The sequence below is a fragment of the Sebastes fasciatus genome, chromosome 23 (genome assembly GCF_043250625.1).
Source record: "Sebastes fasciatus isolate fSebFas1 chromosome 23, fSebFas1.pri, whole genome shotgun sequence".
Classification (NCBI taxonomy): domain Eukaryota; kingdom Metazoa; phylum Chordata; class Actinopteri; order Perciformes; family Sebastidae; genus Sebastes; species Sebastes fasciatus.
The window spans coordinates 17,910,555-17,931,318 of record NC_133817.1 but is presented as its reverse complement, the minus strand read 5'-3'; the positions used below and the strand labels follow the sequence as shown (position 1 = coordinate 17,931,318).

At 40.4% G+C, this 20,764-nt stretch overlaps 1 protein-coding gene across 7 annotated transcripts in view; it reads left to right on the top strand.

Annotated features, from left to right (window-relative positions):
- The window catches only part of grm8a (glutamate receptor, metabotropic 8a), a 491,719-nt gene that overhangs the window by 224,319 nt on the left and 246,636 nt on the right, over positions 1-20,764 (top strand). For all 7 annotated transcript variants that reach the window (XR_012592620.1, XR_012592622.1, XR_012592621.1 and 4 more), the window contains one exon: positions 6,028-6,231. Coding sequence is in view for 4 of the 7 variants with exons in the window: in XM_074625214.1 (XP_074481315.1) it covers positions 6,028-6,231 (204 nt within the window). In the remaining 3 variants the exon portion in view is untranslated. The remainder of the gene's footprint in view (positions 1-6,027; positions 6,232-20,764) is intronic.

Below are 20,764 nucleotides of genomic sequence, written 5' to 3'. Positions count from 1 at the left end.
TAAAAGAGGCTTCACTCCCAAAAAGTGCATTCCACCAACATCTTGCTTGCAGTGAGGAAAAGACTTTTCACCCTGAGAGGGATAAAAGACGGGCAAATATGTTTGAATACTTTAATCCACGCCGAGCACGATTCAATTATTTCAGCCTATAGCTTAAATGGTTGATCTGTACTGTTTTAATTGGTGCTCCGCTCAGATTAAAGTGCCGCAACACATCCGAGCATCGACTCCCATGAACTCTTTGCTTAATGTTAAATCTACATTCATTGTACAGAGCGGCAGTTGCCCTGGGATTAGTGACAAGTACACTAAATTGACTCCCAATTGGATCCATCAGGGTAGTTAGCCAGTCAGTTAATTGCATCAGCTTCACCTTGTTGCACTTCACTATTGGCTTTTTTTTGTTTCCACCAGACACGGTCGGTCCAGTGTAGCATTCATCACACCCTGCTGCACAGAGGCTTTTGACTGGGCTTAGAAGCATCAATCACATTACTGAGGCTGCTACCAGAGTTACCTCGGGGCACGACAAGACTTTTAAACCTCTAAAAAAGTTTCAGGCCTCAGTAGTGTTGTTTGACAAGTACTAGCCTCACACCATTAACAGGTTGTGGTTTAAAATGTGTTTTTAGAGAGACGAAAAACAGCAATATACTACATTTCAAAATCATAAAATAGAGAGATTCTTGTGCACCTAAAAAAAAAAAGTAGGGCTGTCAGACGATTAAAATATTTAATTGCGATTAATTGCATGATTGTCCATAGTTAGTCGGGATTAATCATAAATGAATCACACCTTAAAGGGAGATTTGTCAAGTATTTAATACTCTTATCAACATGGGAGTGGGAAAATATGCTGCTTTATGCAAATGTATGTATATATTTATTATTCGAAATCAATTAACAACACAAAACAATGACAAATATTGTCCAGAAACCCTCACAGGTACTGCATTTAGCATAAAAACATATGCTCAAATCATAACATGGCAAACTGCAGCCCAACAGGCAACAACAGCTGTCAGTGTGTCAGTGTGCTGACTTGACTATGACTTGCCCCGAACTGCATGTGATTATCATAAAGTGGGCATGTCTGTAAAGGGCATTTTCATTCACATATCTTGAGGTCAGAGGTCAAGGGATCCTTTTGGAAATGGCCATGCCAGTTTTTCCTCGCCAAAATTTAGCGTAAATTTGGAGCGTTATTTTGCCTCCTTCACGACGAGCTAGCATGTCATGGTTGCAATGGATTCCTTAGGTTTTTCTAGTTTCATATGATGCCAGTATATTCACTCTAGCTTTAAAACTGAGCTAGCTACAACCTAAAATCGCAAAAAAAAAAAAAAATTGTGTTAGAGAAATTAATGGCGTTAAAAAGGATTTGCATTATTATTGCGTTAACTTTGACAGCCGTAAAAAAAATGTAAAGGCTATTTTACACTAAACAATTTGCTGGTGACTGATAGGAAACAAAATGTAGATTTGGCTGTGAAGGTAAGAGAACTAGGCTTGTAGCCAGTATTTTAGAAGCTAATGAGAAAAGCTCTCCCCTCTCTCAGGGACTACTGAGGTGTGAATGTGTGTAATTATGAATGTTGAGCAGGTTGTTGGCCAAAAGGTGCATGCCTTCTCTGGATAAACAAAGTTTACTGTGATTTGTGCAGCTGATTTTCTAATGAAATGTCGAATTAAATGCAATGATACACAGAACAACATGTTTGCCAACGCTGATGAGCAACATAATTCATGCCTGGTGCTTGGAAACAACTCAATAGATTGTTGACCTCCTGCCTCAGTCTACTGCCTTAAGCAGGTTTTTTTTTTTTTTCCCCATATGCATTTCGCTCAAACTATGCCCTGCTGGATCATAACCCTGCGTGTGCTCATGAAATCAATACTGTACCGCCTCAGTACATCCAGCTACAGAAGTTCCAGCCAGTAATGCGAAGCCACAAAATGAATAGCTGCAGATTTGAATCTTTGGACGGGCGGCTTGGCTCAGAAGAATGAGGTTTTACTGGGCAAACACGGTGCTGCAGCAGAGGAAGTGCTGTGTTAACCCCCTGCAGGATTGCAAAACAGGGTACAGGGTGTTGCATGTGACAGACAGAGACAGTAATGTGAGTGTGTGAGGCTGAATAAAAGCTCACCATTGAGAGAGAGTTGTTCTTTTCTCTATGACTGTGTATTAGGGCCATTGTAGGTAAAAAATAAATAAATATGGAGTCGAGGGAAGGGGGAATTTTCCGAGAAAAGAATTAGAATTTCCAAGATTAAAGGGACTGTTTGTTATTTCTTACACGTATAAATCAATCCGGGTCGGTGTCCCATGCGCACTCGCATGTGGCCACGCTGTTCAGACTCAGACTCCAACACAAACTACACAGAGGCACCAAAACTGCAAGGCTAGTGAAGCCCGTCTTGCAAAACAGTCGGCCGCGGTCGGAGGACGCGGGGGAGACCGTAGCTTTGGTCTCCAGGGCCGGAGTCTCTGCTGTACTCTGCTCCTCTGCCTGCCTGCCTTCACTCACACGCCACGCTCATTCTCGCTATTTTGCTCCACTCTCACGTTTATGCTCGCACACTACACACTGCAGGAGAGTAGTAACTCTGAGAATATCTAGTAAATGTACAGTGGACATTTGTGCAGAAATAACTGCTGCAGCTCCTCCAGACCAACAGAGGTTTCCCGTGTCTTGTGAAGAGACGGGGCTCCGCATTAAGAAACTTTATCGTCTCTGACCGGGTGCTGGTGTCTCCCTCCGACCGCGGTCGGGAGGCTGAGGCAGGAAAAGCCAACACTAGGATCAGCAGTGATTCATGGAGAGACCTTCGTCTGGTCAGCTAACATTACTGCCAAGCAGCTGAAATATAGAGTGATATTGTGGTTTTAGCTGACGTGTGTCGCCTCACTGTTTTGACCGATGCTCGTTCATGTCTATGTAGAGCGAGCACAAGCGCGAATCTGATGCTGACTTTTGCTGACTTAACGTCCACAGGTGTCGCTGTTAACAAGCATTTCTGATTCTTACAAACAAATTGGGATATTCTCTGAGATTAAAGTGGGAAATTTACAAGAAAATACTCACAGATATTCGAGATTATAAAGTCGTAAATTTACGAGAAAAACACTCGGAAAACTGAGCGTGGCGAGGGTCCTGAAAGATACACATACTGTACAACGTTTTGTTTCATGTTCTCAATGTGTTCTTTTATAAACACAAGTACTAATATTATAGAAGATACAGGAAAGTAGAGACGAACAACTTCTATCTTTAAATACATGAAGGTGTGTGTCTTTTATTTCAGCATAGCTAACACTAAAAACCAACTGTTGAGAAGACGTTACTATGAACGCACCGCGTAAATTTACCACTTTAATTTCAGGGAATAATCAAGTTTTTGACTTTTTATTTTTGACTTTTTTCTCAAAATATTACCCTCCTTCCCCAGCTCCGTATTTAATTATTTTCTTACATACAATGGCCCTAATATGCCGTCGTATCTATCGCTCTATCCCTCTTTCTTTTTCTGTCACACATACACTCACATTAATTGTCTGCCTGCGTTTTCTCTCTCCACATGCGCCCTGCACATCCGTTGCTTATAGCTACTGTACAGCTGTGTTATCCAGGGACTGAGAGGAGATGATTAGTCAAACATAGTGATCAGCTGCTTGGTTGGACCACATGGTGCGGAGACAATGCTGATTCACTTCCCACTGGGGCTCTCTCTCTCACACACACACACACACACACACACACACACACACACACACACACACACACCACTACCATCGTCAACACCAACAACAAACACACAAATACAGACATGCATACAAAACACCCGACAGCCGTCTATAACTGCGGATTGGATTTCATTCTCAGGACCCCATTAATTCCTTATGGATTCTCATATTGATTGAGGGGGCCTCTGGTCTTGTTAATTCACACTCAGCCCAGACGGGTTTTGATTCGGCTCGCGTCGCCTGAAGGTGACTGCTACTTGTAAGAAATGGGTGAATAAAGCGTCGGCGAAGGCAGCGGACACGGGGTGGGGGGGACGAGACAGAAGAGAGGAGGACAGAGAGAGGCAATACGAGAAAATGACACACGCAGGGAGTGCAGAGGAGAAAGGGTGAACAGGAGGGAGACAGAGAAAGAGAATGAGGCAGAAATACGAGATAAGGATGGCAACAAAAACAATGAATGTATCAGAAAAGGTTAAAGAAATATCAGGAGAAAAAAGAACTGTATTGAATTTAGGATGTTTGGACTTCATATGTAATTCCCCTCCTTGAAGAAAATGAATGTCGCAATCAATTACCAATTTCCATCCTAATGCATCAAAGAGGTTTTTATTTTCACTCTGTTCTTGTTTCATTAGCTCATTATGCTAATGAGTCGTTACATAAAACCATCTCAATAAACTGCAACTAGGAGGTTATTTGCAGGATTGTGTATGTGTGTGTCAGAGGAAAGAGGGAGTGAGTCTATGCGTGTGTGCATGCACTGTGCATGCACACAAGCATGAAGGCCGAATGCAAATATGCATTTGTTTCATCGCCAAATTGATGAACTTAAACATGACTCTGCAGTTATTAATTAGGCTGCAGTAATAAGATAAGCCTCATAGCTTGAAAAAAAGGACCGAAACACAAGAGAGACACACTAGAGAGCATTGAATGTTGCAAGTAACAAAATATACATTGTGTATTTGATGAAATGTACAGAATTTAGGGCTGTCATTTGATTTAAATATTTAATTGAGATTAATCCCAAATTATTCACACATTTTTTTTCTGTTCAAATGTACCTTAAAGGGAGATTTGTCAAGTATTTAATACTCTTATCAACATGGGAGTTGGGAAATATACTTGATTTATGCAAATATATGTATATAATTATTATTGTAAATCAATTAATAACACAAAACAATGATAAATATTGTCCAAAAACCCTCGCAGGTACTGCATTTAGCATAAAACAATATGCTCAAATCCTAAACTCAAGCCCAACAGGCAACAAGAGCTGTCAGTGTGCTGACTTGACTATGACCTGCCCCAAACTGCAATTGATAATCATAAAGTGGGCATGTCTGTAAAGGGGAGACTCGTGGGTACCCATAGAACCCATTTTCATTCACATATTTTGAGGTCAAAGGTCAAGGGACCCTTTTGAAAATGGCCATGCCAGTTTCTCCTTGCCAAAATTTAGCATAAGTTTGGAGCGTTATTTAACCTCCTTCGCGACAAGCTAGTGTGACATGGTTGGTGCCAATGGATTCCTTTCTAGTTTCATATGTTACCAGTATCTTCACTCGATAGCTTTAAAACTGAGCCCGCTACAACCTCCGAAAGATCAATTGCGTTAAAGCGTTAAATAAATTGGTGACGTTAACTTCGACAGCTCTAATAGAATTTAAATGCAGTATACAAATAGCCCCTCAACACACAGCCATGTGACATGAGTCAGAAAGAGGAAAATAGTCTATTTTGTCTTCTCTGAGCACTTTCGTACCTTTCTCTCATACAAGGAAATGCCATTATCAGTGATTTGAAAGATGTAAAGAAGGAACATGTTGTTCTTTCTTCTGTAACTTTGCTACCAGGGTGAGAATGGACCCAGAGGCGCTATTTGTCATTGTCAGGCTGAGTGCCCTGCTACCTGTCGGATGGTCAACCTGTCTCGCAAAACTTCTTTTTCTGTTTTCACCTCTACTTTTCTCCCTTTTACCCATTAAAAGTTTTTTTTTTGTTGCTTCACCCCAATTTGACTTACTGATCAGCTTCTTTTCATCTCTTTTTTTTCACCTCTCCCTCTACCTGATTTCTTCTACTTTGTTCTCAATCTGTTGTTGTGTGTCATTGCTTGATTGTTCACATTCCTTTTTTTAGGATGCACATTCCTAGAACATACCGTTTGACGTCCCTACCCTGATTGTGACTTAAATTCAAAATGGCTCCAATTTATATTTTCTTCTTTTTCCCCTCTGACCACTTTCTCTTCTTCTTCTTCTTCTCCTCAGGTTTAGAAAAAGTCGGTCGCGATTCCAGCTACGAACAAGAGGGGAAGGTTCAGTTTGTGATGGACGCCGTGTACGCCATGGCCCACGCTCTGCACCGCATGCACCGGGAGCTCTGCTACGGATACCCGGGACTCTGCCCGCGCATGGCCAACAGCATCGACGGCAAAGAGCTGCTCGGCTACATCCGCGCCGTCAACTTCAATGGTGAGTTATAACCCGTGTATACATGCAAACGATCATGCGTGCTTACACACAGCTAACATAACATCTTGCAAAGGAAAATTCACTCTGTCAGATCCCTAACATCCATCTGACCTCATAACCCTTCACATCATCCCACCCTCGATGTTTTCTCTTCTTTCCGGTGTCTTGCACCTGCACTCAGTCCTTCCAGACTGAGTGTAGGAAATCAAACCATTGTCAGCCAAATGCTCTATGAATTACAACAAAATAGTGAACAATTATGCTTGGTTATTTCTTTGGAATAACAGTTTGATAAGGCCTTCAAATGCTGAGACACTTAGGTGTTTATCCACCCTGACTTGACCAATTCAGCTCACACTTTAACAAACGCTAAACTCCTCTTCTAATTTGTCTAATCCTTATCATAAAAACGTGTCATGTGGCGTTTGTTTCACCTTCAAAATTAAGTTAATCTTCCTGCTTTCTGCAAACATATTATCTGCTTATATTTTGCTCATGTGGTCTCGTGTCACTTTGAACCTGCAGTGCTCAATCTTTAATTTCCCCTTCTCTCCACGACTTCCTCCGCTGCTGACAAATTTAAGTGGGTGAAAAACATTTATAATTTCCTTGTAAATAATATCAGACACCTCATTTGAATATTCTCGTATTAATCCAATTTCCCCCCCGATGCGCTGGTACCTGCTTTTCTGTCTGCCTTTTCATTTCCTGTGTTCCTCTGTCAAGTATTGCGTGGAATACATATGGGTGAGAGAGAGGAGGAAAGCAAGGGGAGCCTTATCGTGAGATGACAGAAATGCTTGTCTGATTTAGTTTTAGGGGGTACGATTGAAATTGCACGAATGTGCCTGTGCGGGAATGCGTGCAAAATATGTGTCAGTATTTGTTGGTACCTGCGCTATCTCTGTCTGTCATCGCTAGAAGTGTCGAAAACCAATCCGCAGGCAGGCACTGATTGCTCTTTCATACCGCAGGTTTGTGCTCAGGTGTGTTTCTCTGTTATTGCTGGCCTACAGGGGACAGAAATCATTCCATAACCACAAGGTCACACACAGTGGCAGTATTTTGAGAGAACATAAAAAGCAAGATTAGATAGAGCTAAACGATGTGGGAATAAGGGTGTGATGTTATCGAACAGGCGCCTGCCATTGGCACTGGTAGCGCCCAAAAATCTGATATGAAAAGTTGGTGAAACATTATATATATTTATCTATCCATGGATATACATCCATTTAAAGGTCCAGTGTGTAGGATCTGGCGGTCTCTAGCGACGAGGTTGCGGATTGCAACCAACTGAAGCCTCTCCCGTGTGCCAAGCGTGTTGGAGAGCTACGGTGGCCGACGTGAAAACACGAATGGCGCTCTTTAGAGCCAGTTGTTGTGAGAGTAGCGTAGCTCATTTGAAGCAGAGCCAGTGTGTAGAGTGTGTATGTATGTGGGAAGTGAGTGGTGAAGCAAGAGAGTGAGTGCGGCGGCAACGAGAGCAAGTAACGTTAGCTACTCCGGCCCATGCAGTAAAAGTTGACAGAGTTTTGTTTGTCCGTTCTGGGCTAATGTAGAAACATGGTGGTTCAATAAGGGGACCCACTCCTCTATATAGATATAAATGACTCATTTTAAGGTAACAGAAATACAAAGATTCTTATTATCAGGTGATTATACACTAAAGAATACATAGTTATTAATATTATATTCCATTTCTGCCAATAGATCCCCCTGAATGTTACACACTGGTCCTTTAAGTGGCAGCCATGATAGTCAAATTCTCTAAATGCTAAGGAAAGGTGCTTCAATGCTTCCTTTCTTATCTCCTTTAGCATAGGCTACACTCATGGATGTTTATAGAGAACTGGATAAGGCATTGGAGGCGGGGCCCCATTAATATCTATGAAAGTTATGTGAAAAACTTGCATAGTATCTATACCCAATAGTTATTTATTTTCTGAATCATCTTTTCACCTCTACCAGTAAGTATTAAAATCACACATGGTCCCTCCTGGGTCTTTCCCCGTAGTGTCATTTAGCTTCCTTGTGATTTCTGGAAACACTATAAAGAGTTTTTCTTTTGTTTTGTACGCAGTTTGGATGCCTGTCTTGAATTATTGTTCGAAGTGAAATAAAACAGATTAAATCCACAAAGAGCAAAGTTTGCCACAGGAAAAAAAACAAAACTGTGATGGGTTTAATACCTTCATAATTCAAGTTTTTCACCACATAGCTTTGACGATTTACAGTAAATTATAAAAAGGAACCTAGGTGGAAAACTTAGGCTTTGAGATAGCTCAAGTCATTAAACAGAGTGTGCATTATTGGCACCAATATGTCTTCTAAGCAACCTTAAATTGGGTACTTTTTTCCCCATGTCTTTGTCCTTAAATGTTTAAGAGGCCCCTCTGAGGAACAGAGGAAGGGTGATGGGATTTGTTGGGTGGCTCCTTGTCGCACTTACTCTTATCTGGGTTGTTTACATCGACAGCAGCCTGGAAGATTTAAAGCTTTTAAGCCGGCTACTTTATGTGTGTTTATGTGTAAACGCCTGGGTATATTTGTGTGTTCCAATTAAAAGCAGTTTTGCAATCGATCTGTTTTGGGTCGACATGACATTGATAGAAGAAAAGGGGGCAAAGAGGGAAGTAGCTCTATCTCTCTTTGTGTGTTTGTGGCAACGTAAAGGGAGAGGGAGAGGGAGAAAATAAGTTAAAGTTGTTGGAGCATGGATTCTCTCTGCTCTTTCTGGATCCATAAGAATTCACCTTTGGACCTACATGAAGAGAACAAGGCAGAGTGAGAGCGAGGGGATACATTGAAGTCGTTAGGGCAGTGATTGTTCTCCTGTTGGATCTGTACCAAGACAACTTAACTTACAAAGTGAAGCCTAACAGGCAAGAGTGACAGAAACGGAAAGGGAGGTGCGGAAAAGCAAGACGAGGAGACAAGGGAATTTAGGAAGTAATTAGAAAGTGTTCAACCCTTGGATTTGAAGGTGGACATCCCCTCCAACAAGCTTAGTATCCCCTCTTCATGTAACGTTGTTAATATTCATTGATATAGATCGTTGTGTAAAGTTACTACTAAATTCAAAAACTTTGATTTAATCGTGAAAATAGGATCCTTTAATAAGGGCGTTCTCCTGGTTAGAAAGGTTTAATCCCCCATGACTATAGACGGGTTTCTGTGCAACGTCACCACAGAGGGGCGAGCGCAGCGAGGGGGCAGAAAGCACGTCAAGTCTGGCTGAGCCGAGCTCCAAAGCAGAGATGACAAGGAGTTGTTGTGCAGTAAACTGCAGAAAAGATGGATTGAAATTTGTTTAATATTCCGAGGGGATCACATGGCTTTGCTAAAAACAGAAGGAGATTATGGATCCAGGCCTGATGGGCAAAAGCATTGTAGTCACACAGCGCTAGCAAAGCAGCGGGTGGTCATGACGAGCTGTCATGGTCCACAGATCGATAAAAATGAACTGATCAACAACAGGGTGATCGACCCACATTCTAAGGAAATATTGATATATATATTTAGCGTCTATGCCTTAAAACTTAAAAGTGATGCAAGACTTTGTTACGGCTCTAAATTGCTGTAACGTTTCACGACCACAACAGGGGGAAGCTCACTCCGGTAGACCGTAACATTACATTTTGAAGGGAAAACGTCTGGTAACATTAGTCTACCGTTGTCACAACAACAAGCGGCAGTGGAAGCTTACGTTATCTAACTAAGGTAGTTTAAATTTGAATCGGACATATCTGCAATATTGTATTGACTTTTTGGCGTTGCGTTTTGGACTGAAAAACTTTATATTATAGTTATACCGTTATAAATCGCTAAGGAAAAAGTGTCTGGTGGCAGCCATCAAGAGGGGCTCATGTAACATGAACGCCAACCGGAGAGTCAACCAAACAGACACTGGTCCCCCAAGTCAAATCACACTTATGTCGGATCTAACATTAACCATTTCATAACAGGTGATAATAATAACAAATCTCATACCAATACGTCATATGATAATGGTATCTGGTGGTTGGACTCTGCAGGGGTGTAGTATAGTAGTATAGTCAACAAGAATGTACAAACAATGCAAAATCTACGTTGATTACAACGGTTGGCTGCAATCTTGTGACCAGCTGCCAAAGCGGTTTTGCCGCCTGAATGCGCACCCAGTAATGTCTGTATACAAGAAACCCGTCTATGAGCTAGATCTGCCGTGCAGAAGTACCATTCAGCATTCAGTTATATATACAAACAGTGTACGCAGCTGCTTTTACAGTTGGAAGATTGTACAGAACAAAATGTGCAATGAAAGAACACATTTGAATATGTATAATAATTTAGCATATTCCCTTTGTGAGAAATATTGAAATGATATATCTTCATACAGCGAGTTTTTCTAAATAATATTTTACATCACACACCTATTTGAATTACCCCACACAAACAAACAAACAGAGGCTGGTGCATTGCAGAGCAAGCAAGACAAAAAATAAGGAAACCAACCCCGGAGCAGCAATGACACACCGTGCTGTCCAGCTTTTGTTTGTTGGCGAGTTTATTGGCTTATCCAAGCAAACACACACATTCACGCACATAAGAACGCATGCAGAAACGAATGCGCACACATACCGAGGCCAATCCAAAAGTAAAACAAAACAAAAAATTGTATTTGGAAAACTTTATTTCACTTTTGACAAAATAATCTTGACTCAAGGTCTACTTGAAGCTTTTTTTTCTAAAGCTTACAACTGCTGTATTTTACTCATGTTAAATTGTGCATCATCAGAGAATCATCTTCCAGTTCAGAGACTGACTATGTTTACATGCACACTAATATTCCAAATATGGCAATATTGCGAATTTGATTCAGGGCATGTAAACAGCATATTCCATTTGGATATTCTGAATTAGGCCTTATTCCGAACGGAGCATTTTCCAATTAAGACATACGGGCTATGTCGATATTATTCAGGTTTTAGGAGCATTCTTTGGACGTGTATACAGCACATTTGGAATATGCGTTTCAGTTGATGTTTTTACAGCAGTTTGCCGTTTATGGCCTCTTGACTGTTTACGGCCAGCTCTGTGTGTTGTACACAAACCAACTGGGCAACAGTTTGCAGAGATAGAGGCCCAAAAGAAAAGCCCACATTTCTGGTCGGAAGGAGAAACACACCTACTTTTAAACATTCAGAGAGACTGGGATATCAACAGGTTTTTGGATATGCGCAAATATCGCAACTATATTTGGATTGTTAATTGGTCGAAGGACTGAAACAGGGAGGCTGTGTTTGCACGATCAAACAACGTTTTTCAGAGTATGCACGGCTGCATGTAAATAGTAATATTAGTGGAATATTCATTTTCATTAGCCATGTAAACAGCTTAGTAGGAATATTGGCCTTTTCAGAATAAGGGCAAAAAACTGAATATTTAACGCATGTAAATGTACTGTCTGTGTGAGACTCTGAATTGTCCTCATCTATCTAGGATTGTCCCTACAGAGAGAAAGAGCTTTAGTCAATGGACCGTGATGTCACACTGCACTGGGCAGAGCAATCGGCAATCAGCTTCGTGGAAAGATATGATACTATCTGTTGAATCAAGGTCTGCATGATTAACCACCTTCAAATGGTACTGGGGGCATCCTTGACCCAAGAATTTATATTTTATAGTTCTTATTTCATAAACTTGGCGAAAACTAATCTGAAAAAGTTCTCTAAAAAAACTCATAAAAAGTCCATAAAAATAAGAAACTAAATATATGTTGCCAATGGCTCAGGAAATGGAACTAGACAGAAAATAAAATTAAATCCTGAAAGTAAAGTACAGAGTAAAAGTTCTTTGTTAAAGTTGAGCTGAAATAACTGTGATACACACACTAAACAAAACACTTTCATCAACGTGTTGTTGATTACAAATAGTATTAAGTTTGCTAGAATGTACTTTTCTTGTTCACAATGGTAACTCAGTCTACTGCTCTTGTCGAGCCAACACACACACACGTTACGGTCGCCCACAGAGATTAACTTGGCCTATTCACATTCCCCCGGCTTTGTTTGTTGTAAGTACGCCCCAAAGTGCCTTTTCAAATAGAGCAGTTGCTAATGTTTCTTGCCCTATCACTCTTTTTTCTCTCTTATTGTTGTACTATGCTTTTTGTTCATGAGTTTGTCCTTCACTTTTCCTCCTCGTTCTCTCTATTGTCTCCCTTTCACCTTCCCTCTCTCTCTATCTTCTTAGCTTTCTGTCAGACTCGTTCGCTCTTGTGTTCGCTTCCTCTCTCCTATCACTCCTACTCCCTTCAGGCATTGACTCCTCTTTTCATTTCTTAAGCCTTTTTCGTTGTTCTATGTTTATCTTTTTCAACTTAACCCAACCCAACATTTCTTACTGGAATCTTAAAAGCAAATTGCACAACCTCCTTTATGGAGACTTCATTGTTTCACTTTGTGGTCGAAGGCTGTATATAACGAGGGCACGTAGTCACCGTGACGTCACCGATTGGTTTGTCGCCTCGAGTTCGGCATTTTGGCACGAGAGGGTGGAGCTTAGTACAACCGTATGCCGAATAAGATATTTTTAGGCGACAAAACGTTATAATTAACTTCCATGAACTGAAAACAAACTTTTAAGGTGTTAAAATTCTAAGATGAAAACACGGACAACACCCAGACCGGACAACGCCGTGGTATCAACCTTAAAGCACACCCTGCTTTATGGTCTATTTCACTCTAAATGGGACCATAATTTACTAAATGAACATCATTCTTTATTGAAGAAGACTTGAAACTAGCGATTGAGACCATAAAGTCATGTCTACAATGTTTACTGAGGTAATAAATCAAGTGAGAAGTAGGGGTCATTTTCTCATAGACTTCTATACAAGCAGCATTGGCTTCACTTTTCAGACGAAGGAGTTGCCCACTAGGTGTGGTGTATTAAATTGTAGAGTTGAACACGGTGAGTGTATTTTATTCTGAAACAACTTAGCGATTGCACTTTAGATCCCTTCGAGTAGTTTATTGTCAGACAGTAATTCTAACAATCTAAAGTTTATGTCCCCCTAAGTACCTAACTCCCATTTCTTTGTCCAAATCTAACAAATCAAAGACCACTCCTTTCTGTGCTTGCTTGCCTGTTCTTCAGTGCGATGTTAGTTGATGAAATTGCACACAAGGGTACTCTATCGGTGATCATGATTGCCCTTTTGAGCCGTTGAGGACCATTAGATTGTAATATTGTGTGTATGGTTTTGGATGGGCTGGTAAGCAAAGTCAGAGAGGGAAAGCAAACAAATAGTGACAGCAGCTTACTTTTGTCTTTCACACAAGCGTGTATGTGTGTGTTTGTCATGCAAGAAAAAACTCCCATTGTGAGCTCATCACTGCCAGGTTATATCTCCTGCCGGGAGACAAGATGGACATCGCCATGGGAACCGACTTGCACTAATTAGAGCGGCTTGACTTTGAGATGATGAACTCTATACCTGCCTGTACAACCTTAGGGAGAGAGAAAAGTAGGGGGTGATGAAGCTCACCTGCTCATAATGACCTCAGAGGAGAGAGACAGAAGGGAGATGGCAGTAGAGGAGTTACTTACTTGAAGATGATGAACTTGACCTTGCATTAATGATAGAGGGAGACGGAGGATGTTATAGGAGGGGAGTTTACCTTGGAGGGAGATGGAGGGAAGAACATATGGAGAAGAGAGGAGGGTGAGAATCAGCGGACATGGATGGAGAAAAAAAAGATGGACAGGTGGGCAAGAAAATGCGAAAGCTGAGAGAGACAAAAGACAATGAGAGAGGGTGTGTTGGGGTAGAGAGATAAAAGCACGATGAACTTTGCTAATAACAGCTTAGGATCACCCGATTTGACTGTTATCAGGCCATTAAATAGTCAGTCGCTATAAGCACCGTAGATGTGGGTCATTAGGGGCCTACTACGTTGTAAAAGCGAAAGTGAAACTTAAAAGCAACACATTCTATTATGTTGTAAAACTGAATGAAACGTCACGTCACAAACAAAAAGGCTTCTTTAGGTTTAGGTAACAAAACTACAACTTCTTTAGGTTTAGGGGGAAAAAAGTTAGGTTTAGGCAATACAACTACAACTTCTTTAGGTTTAGGGAAAAACAACAGTTAGATTTAGGTAACAAAACTTCAACTTCTTTAGGTTTAGGCAAACAAGAACCCTAAGTTTAGGGAAAAATATTTTGTTTTTCACATCACTTCCACTACTACTGTCATAATTGCCACGGTCGCTAGAGGTTGCTGTCGTATTCTTTTAATCCTTCTTTCGGTGATCTACCATGTGAATAGATGATAAAACCTTCTTTTGGGTGTAGTAGGCCCCTATTGACCCACGTCTATGGGGACTGATAGCGCCTATTTAATAGCCTGACAACAGTCTAATTGGCTGTTAGGATAGAAAGAAACAGATAAGAAGAGTCATCTACAATGTCTCCATTTGGCAATCAAAGAGAGTTGTTATAATACGATTTATAAATAATAGAGCCTTGCAATAGTTGTGGACTAGCTGAGTAAAATGAAAAAACGGAAGAGCTGGAAAGAGACAGAGATGATGTGCTGACAGGGGATAGCAGGCTTTACCAGGACATCATGACCTTGAGAAGCAAGAAACTGGGAGAAAAACAATGAAAAGGATGGATTTTATATTATATTGAGTATGGCATTAGAAAGGAAATAGACGGGAGAGACAGACAGACTCTTAAAAACTGAGCAGAGGAGACAGGCAAATAGAGCAAGAGATGGTGAAACAGTAGGCGTAGAAACTCAAAGATGCTAAACTTTGCTGGGTCAGGGCAACCTTGGGAGGGAGATGATGGAGAGAGAGAAAGAATATCTGAGTTTCATAACTTCATGTGAGAGGAGGGAGATGTCTGACTGATGGCGAAACAACATGTCCAAAATAATTTAGTTCCATTTGAAAACACATTTTTGTGGAAAAACATTGCACAGTAATAGCCGATGTCATTCCATTGGCCTACTTTATGTTGCTGTCAAATATTTTCTTACTTTACTTCATGTTCAACAGAGCCTATCGAACAATGCAGGTGTTGAAGTATGAAATAGTTATCACGGTCTCTATATAGCACCTAAAATATAATAGTTAACTTCTGTTAGCACGTAGCATTTACAACCTTCAATTCAACCCTGCAATCATTTTCTAGTGTTGGGCTGTTATCTGACAGCTGACACAACAGAATAAAAACAAAACAAAAAAAACCTTTACAGTGACTCTTATAGTGACAGCGCCTGTACTGTGTGATTGGCTCTATTGATACCCAAGGTAAGTGATAATAGTCCTGGCTGTAGAAGCAGAGCATTCTGAGTCACTCAGCATGACGGAATGGAAAACCATTCCTGTGAACAGTTATCTGAGGGCTCCAGCTGCACACTAGAGCAGTCATGGAAATGTGTATCACTTAACTGTCACAGGGGTCTTAACAAAACAGGACAACACAAAGTTAAAGAAATAGTTTGACAGTTTGGGAAATAGGCTTTAGAGCTGCAACTTTGATAATCAATCAACATTTTTTTTTTTTTATCAAGCAAAAAAATGCCAAACATTTGCAGCTTCCAGATTCTGAGATGTGTCATACATTACCGTAAAAAGAATATCTTTGGGTTTTGGACTCTTATTCAAATAAAACAAGCTGTCTAAATACATTACTTTGAGCTGTGTGGAAATAGGAGGTGTTTTTCACATATTTTCTGACATTTTATGTACAAAATGATTCATCAATTAATTGAGAAATAATTGGCAGATTAATTGATACGGAAAATAATCGTTATTTGCAGCCCTTATATGCTTATTAGTTTTCATGCCTCCACACCGGTCAAAGGTCAAGATCACTGTGACCGCTCGTCCATCCCATTCTCATGAACACAATATCTCAGGAACATCTTGAGGGAATTTCTTCAAATTTGGCACGCATGTCCACTTAAACTCAATGATGAACTGATTAATATTTTGGTGATCAAAGGTCAAGGTCACTGACCTCACGTCCATCCCATTCTCGTGAAAGCGTTATCTCCGGAACGCCTGGAGCGAATTTCATTACGTCTGGCTCAAAATCACCCACTTGGACTCCAGGATGAAGTGATTAGAATTTGGTGGTTAAAGGTCAAGATCACTGTGACCTTAAAAAAACATGTTTTTGTCCATAACTCAAGAATTCTTATGCTAATTATGACAATTTCACACAAATGTTTATGGATTTGGACAGGCGTGGATGTAAACTGCCACTTAACTTGTTGGCGGAGAAATACGACCGCGCGGCGGTAATTCTAGTTTTAGAAAGAGATGAGAAAATTAATATCACATGTCTGTTGTCTTGTATCTGTCTGTTAAAAATAGAGGTAGAGATAGGAGGTGGTTAGCTTAGAGTAGATTAAAGAATGGAAGTAGTGGAAATTCGCAATATGTATAAATAAATTATAGTTTTAGAGAGAGTTGCGTAGTGTAAGTGTTTCTGGTAAAGAGGTTTGGAGAAAGCCTGGCTAACTTGTTCCCATTACTTCCAGCCGTCATGCTAAGCTAATCGCGTCCCGGCTCTAGCTGCATGCTTGACCGCGGTATCGACCCTCTCATCGAGCTCTCGGCAAGAAAGCGAAAGGATTTTCCCTGAATGTCAAACAATTTCACAGTTTAACAATAACCCAAATATTGGATCATACAATTTTGATATTACATTACTACATGCTGGACTTGCTGTGTTGTTCACGTCTGTCCCTCTGGCACACAGACAGACATACATAACTCCTCAGACTCACACTTAATCTCCTATTTACTACCCGCTGCTCACTTACAAGCAGCAGGTAGTAAGCAGGAGATTATTGACACAATGTCCAACCTCGTACAGGTGGCCTCACCTCCCCTACTCTGGTAGAGCTCCCCTTGCAGCGAACACCCCACAAGAAGCAGTTCACATCCACTGTGAGCTGAAGCTGTATAACTTAGTTGGCTGGTGAATAACTGCAATATGACAGACAGATGGGCTGACAGCCCAAACAGAAAGTCAGAACACATACTGTCAATATACTGACATGCACTCCGACAGCTCATTTTTTGAGTCTATATATACCTTTATATGGTGTTTTCTATCACTCTTCTCATTACCTTCTCAGTATATATTACCTCTTGCCACTGCAATGGGCTAATTTCTGCAAGAGGGGTCATTTGTTAAATATAATTTTAGATAAGAAAAACATAATAAGCAGAAACAATCAAACAGGAAGCCAAAATGAATACAGTAGACAGGCAGACATGTATCCACACAGACACAAAAACAACCTGGAATTGAGTTTGAGGATGCGAGAGACAGGAATAATAATTTGTTATTGCACATCCTAAGACACCACTAAATCTCACATCTGTGCAGCTTTTTTGACACCAAATATATATACATACTTTGTCATGAATGTGTTGTTGACTGAGATTAGATTTAACCGGATAAAATGCGAGTCTGTCAGCTGTAGAGACGGGAAAATACAAGCACACCTAATCTTCTGACAGACAGCGTTGTGCAGGCAAACACACCAACTTGTGCTTTGCTATAACATACATCAGACCGGCACCACCCATGGGTACTTCGCTAAACGTCAAGCCCCTAGCCCTTAGAAAACTCAAGATCCCGTAGATATGTTTGGATTGTAATTTTGACAAGCTTGCATGCATTCATCTCTTGTTAAACAACATGTTTTATACACATGTCTAATAATTATTTTGCGATCTTGCTTGAACCTGAGCATTCGCTATACCTTAATAAATGAAGGTTGATTGCCGTGATGTCCATTCAGTCTTCCTCCGTCCAACACAGTGGCCAGATATTGCTTATCCAGACTTATATACATATTTGATTGAGTCATGTTCGGTTAAGTGTTGTCTCTAAATACCCAACGTGTTAAAGGTCCCATATTATGCTAATTTTCAGGTTCATACTTGTATTTTGTGTTTCTACTAGAACATGTTTACATGTTGTAATGTTAAAAAAAAAGTTTATTTTCCTCATACTGTGAGCCTGAATATGCCTGTATTTACCCTCTGTCTGAAACGCTCCGTTTTAGCGCATTTTGACGGAATTGCAACAGAATTGCATTGTTAGGCAACAGCTTGGGTCCATGTGTACTTACTGTCAGCTGATGACATTCACATACACTGCAACCAGGAATAAACTGGGACACATTTAGAATGTTTATGGGTCTAAATATTGTATATTCGTGACATCACGATTGGGCAGAAATCCTGACGGCTTGTTTCAAATGAAGAGTTTCGGAATACGGGCTCTGTGTATTTTCCTGCGGATTGAGTGTTTCGATACTTTCACAGTATTTATATAGGACTTAAGCCTGCTTTATAATAAAAAAAACATGAAAATCTCACTTTTTTATAATATGGGACCTTTAATAGCCAACTGTTTGATCTATAGGCTCAGATTTAGTTGGAGTTGGAGTTCACTCTCACAGCATTTTTTAACGATTTACAACACTGACAGTGAATATTCACATATGTTATGTGCATCAAATCTCAGTGTGAAAACCTCGGTTAACCAGCTACGCAACAGCTTTTTGGCATTTTCCTGTTTAATGTGACAGCGAGTCTTTCCTTCAAAAGGTAGCACAGCCTTGGCGAAGATGTGATGCTGGTCTGGTCTATTGCTTGGAGTCTTAAAGCCCTTCTAATATATCTTTTTTAGGACACGACAGGGGAACAAATCATAGATTAGCCTTTTTTTTAAATGTATTTTTGGTCCAACCAACTACACAACAACTCTTCGGCGTAGCGTTATTACTATTACCGGTTTGTTTAAAGTAGAATTTTGGAGACGTGTTTCAACTTCCTCTGTTTATGCTCTTACCATCTACAAGGGACGAGTGACGTTTTCCCCCAATGGTGATGAGAGCCTACTCTGGATGACGTATTGCCGGTCTGATGTATACATGACATACTGTCCTGTTGGGATGGATGGATGGATTGCGGTAGGGAAGGGTAAAGAAGGACATAGTAGAGATGGATGATAAATGTACAGTGGAGGGTTATGGATATATTGACTTACATAGCTGCTGTAGCTGTGTGTGTTTGAGCCTACGTCCTTTGGAAGGCTAATCAATACCCACAGATCAGTTAAAAAAGTTGGGAACAGTCATAGACTGAAAGATGTGCCACTAGACATAATATATGTATGATATAAAGTAGGGCTATATCTCTTGGGTTACTACATAAGACTGAGTGTAATATCCTCATCAGCACTATTCAGGCTCTCTCTTTCACCCTTGTCCCCTCCTCTTTTCCTCTGCCAACTCTGGTAATGTAACTCCTTGTTTCTCGTTTTGTTTATTTCTCCTCTCCCTCGCTCTCATTCCCTCTAAATTGTATTTCCATCCCCCGTCCAGGCTGTTTTGTCTCTTTTGATCAACTTAATAGTGGCCCTCTCCCTCTGTTTTTATCTGCTTTTGTTTTTTACTCCTCTCTCTTTCCTTTTTTTTCTTCTTTGCAGCGAATGCACATCATGACACAGATGGAGGCTCCTTAAATTATTTTTTTCTGTAATTACCGGTGATTGCCATTCAAAGCTTTCCTATTGCTGTGTGTTTTATGCATTCCCGCATAAGGTGGTGTGTGTGTGTGTAAAGTGTGCAGTGTCTCTTCAGTAAATGTCCCGTCTTTTCACTAGGGTTGTCAGAGTTAACGAGATAATAACGTGTTAACGCAAATTCGTTTCAATGCCACTAATTTCTTTAAGGCTTTAACGCAATCAATATTAAAGATACTGGTATCACATGAAACTACAAAAAGTAAGGAATCCATCGGTACCAATCATGTTATACTAGCTCATCACAAAGGATGTTAAATAAAGCTCCAAAATTACTCTACATTTTGGCGAGGATAAACTATCATGGCAATTTTCAAAGGGGTCCCTTGACCTCTGACCTCAAGGTATGTGAATGAAAATGGGTTCTATGGGTACCCACGAGTCTCCCCTTTACAGACATGCCCACTTTATGATAATCACATGCAGTTTGGGGCAAGTCATAGTCAAGTCAGCACACTGACACACTTACAGCTGTTGTTGCCTGTTGGTTTTGAGTTTGCCATGTTATGATTTGAGTATATTTTTTATGGTAAATGCAGTACCTGTGAGGGTTTCTGGTCATTGTTTTGTGTTGTTAATTGATTTCCAATAATAAATATATACATACATTTGCATAAAGCAGCATATTTATCCACTTCCATGTTGATAAGAGTGTTAAATACTTGACAAATCTCCCTTTAAGGTACATTTTGAACAGACACAAAAATGTGTGATAATTTGCCATCAATCGCAAATATTTGAGTCGATTGACAGCCCTACTTTTCACCCTTCCCCGACAATTTTTCCTTTGTCCTGGCCCTCCCTCTCCTTCTTAATCTCACTTTCACTATTTAGCCAGTGTTTCATTTTTATTGACAGTGAGATCTGGATCCTCTTCAAACATGTATTGTTTCCTCTGCCTGTCCTATTATCTGCTCTGTTT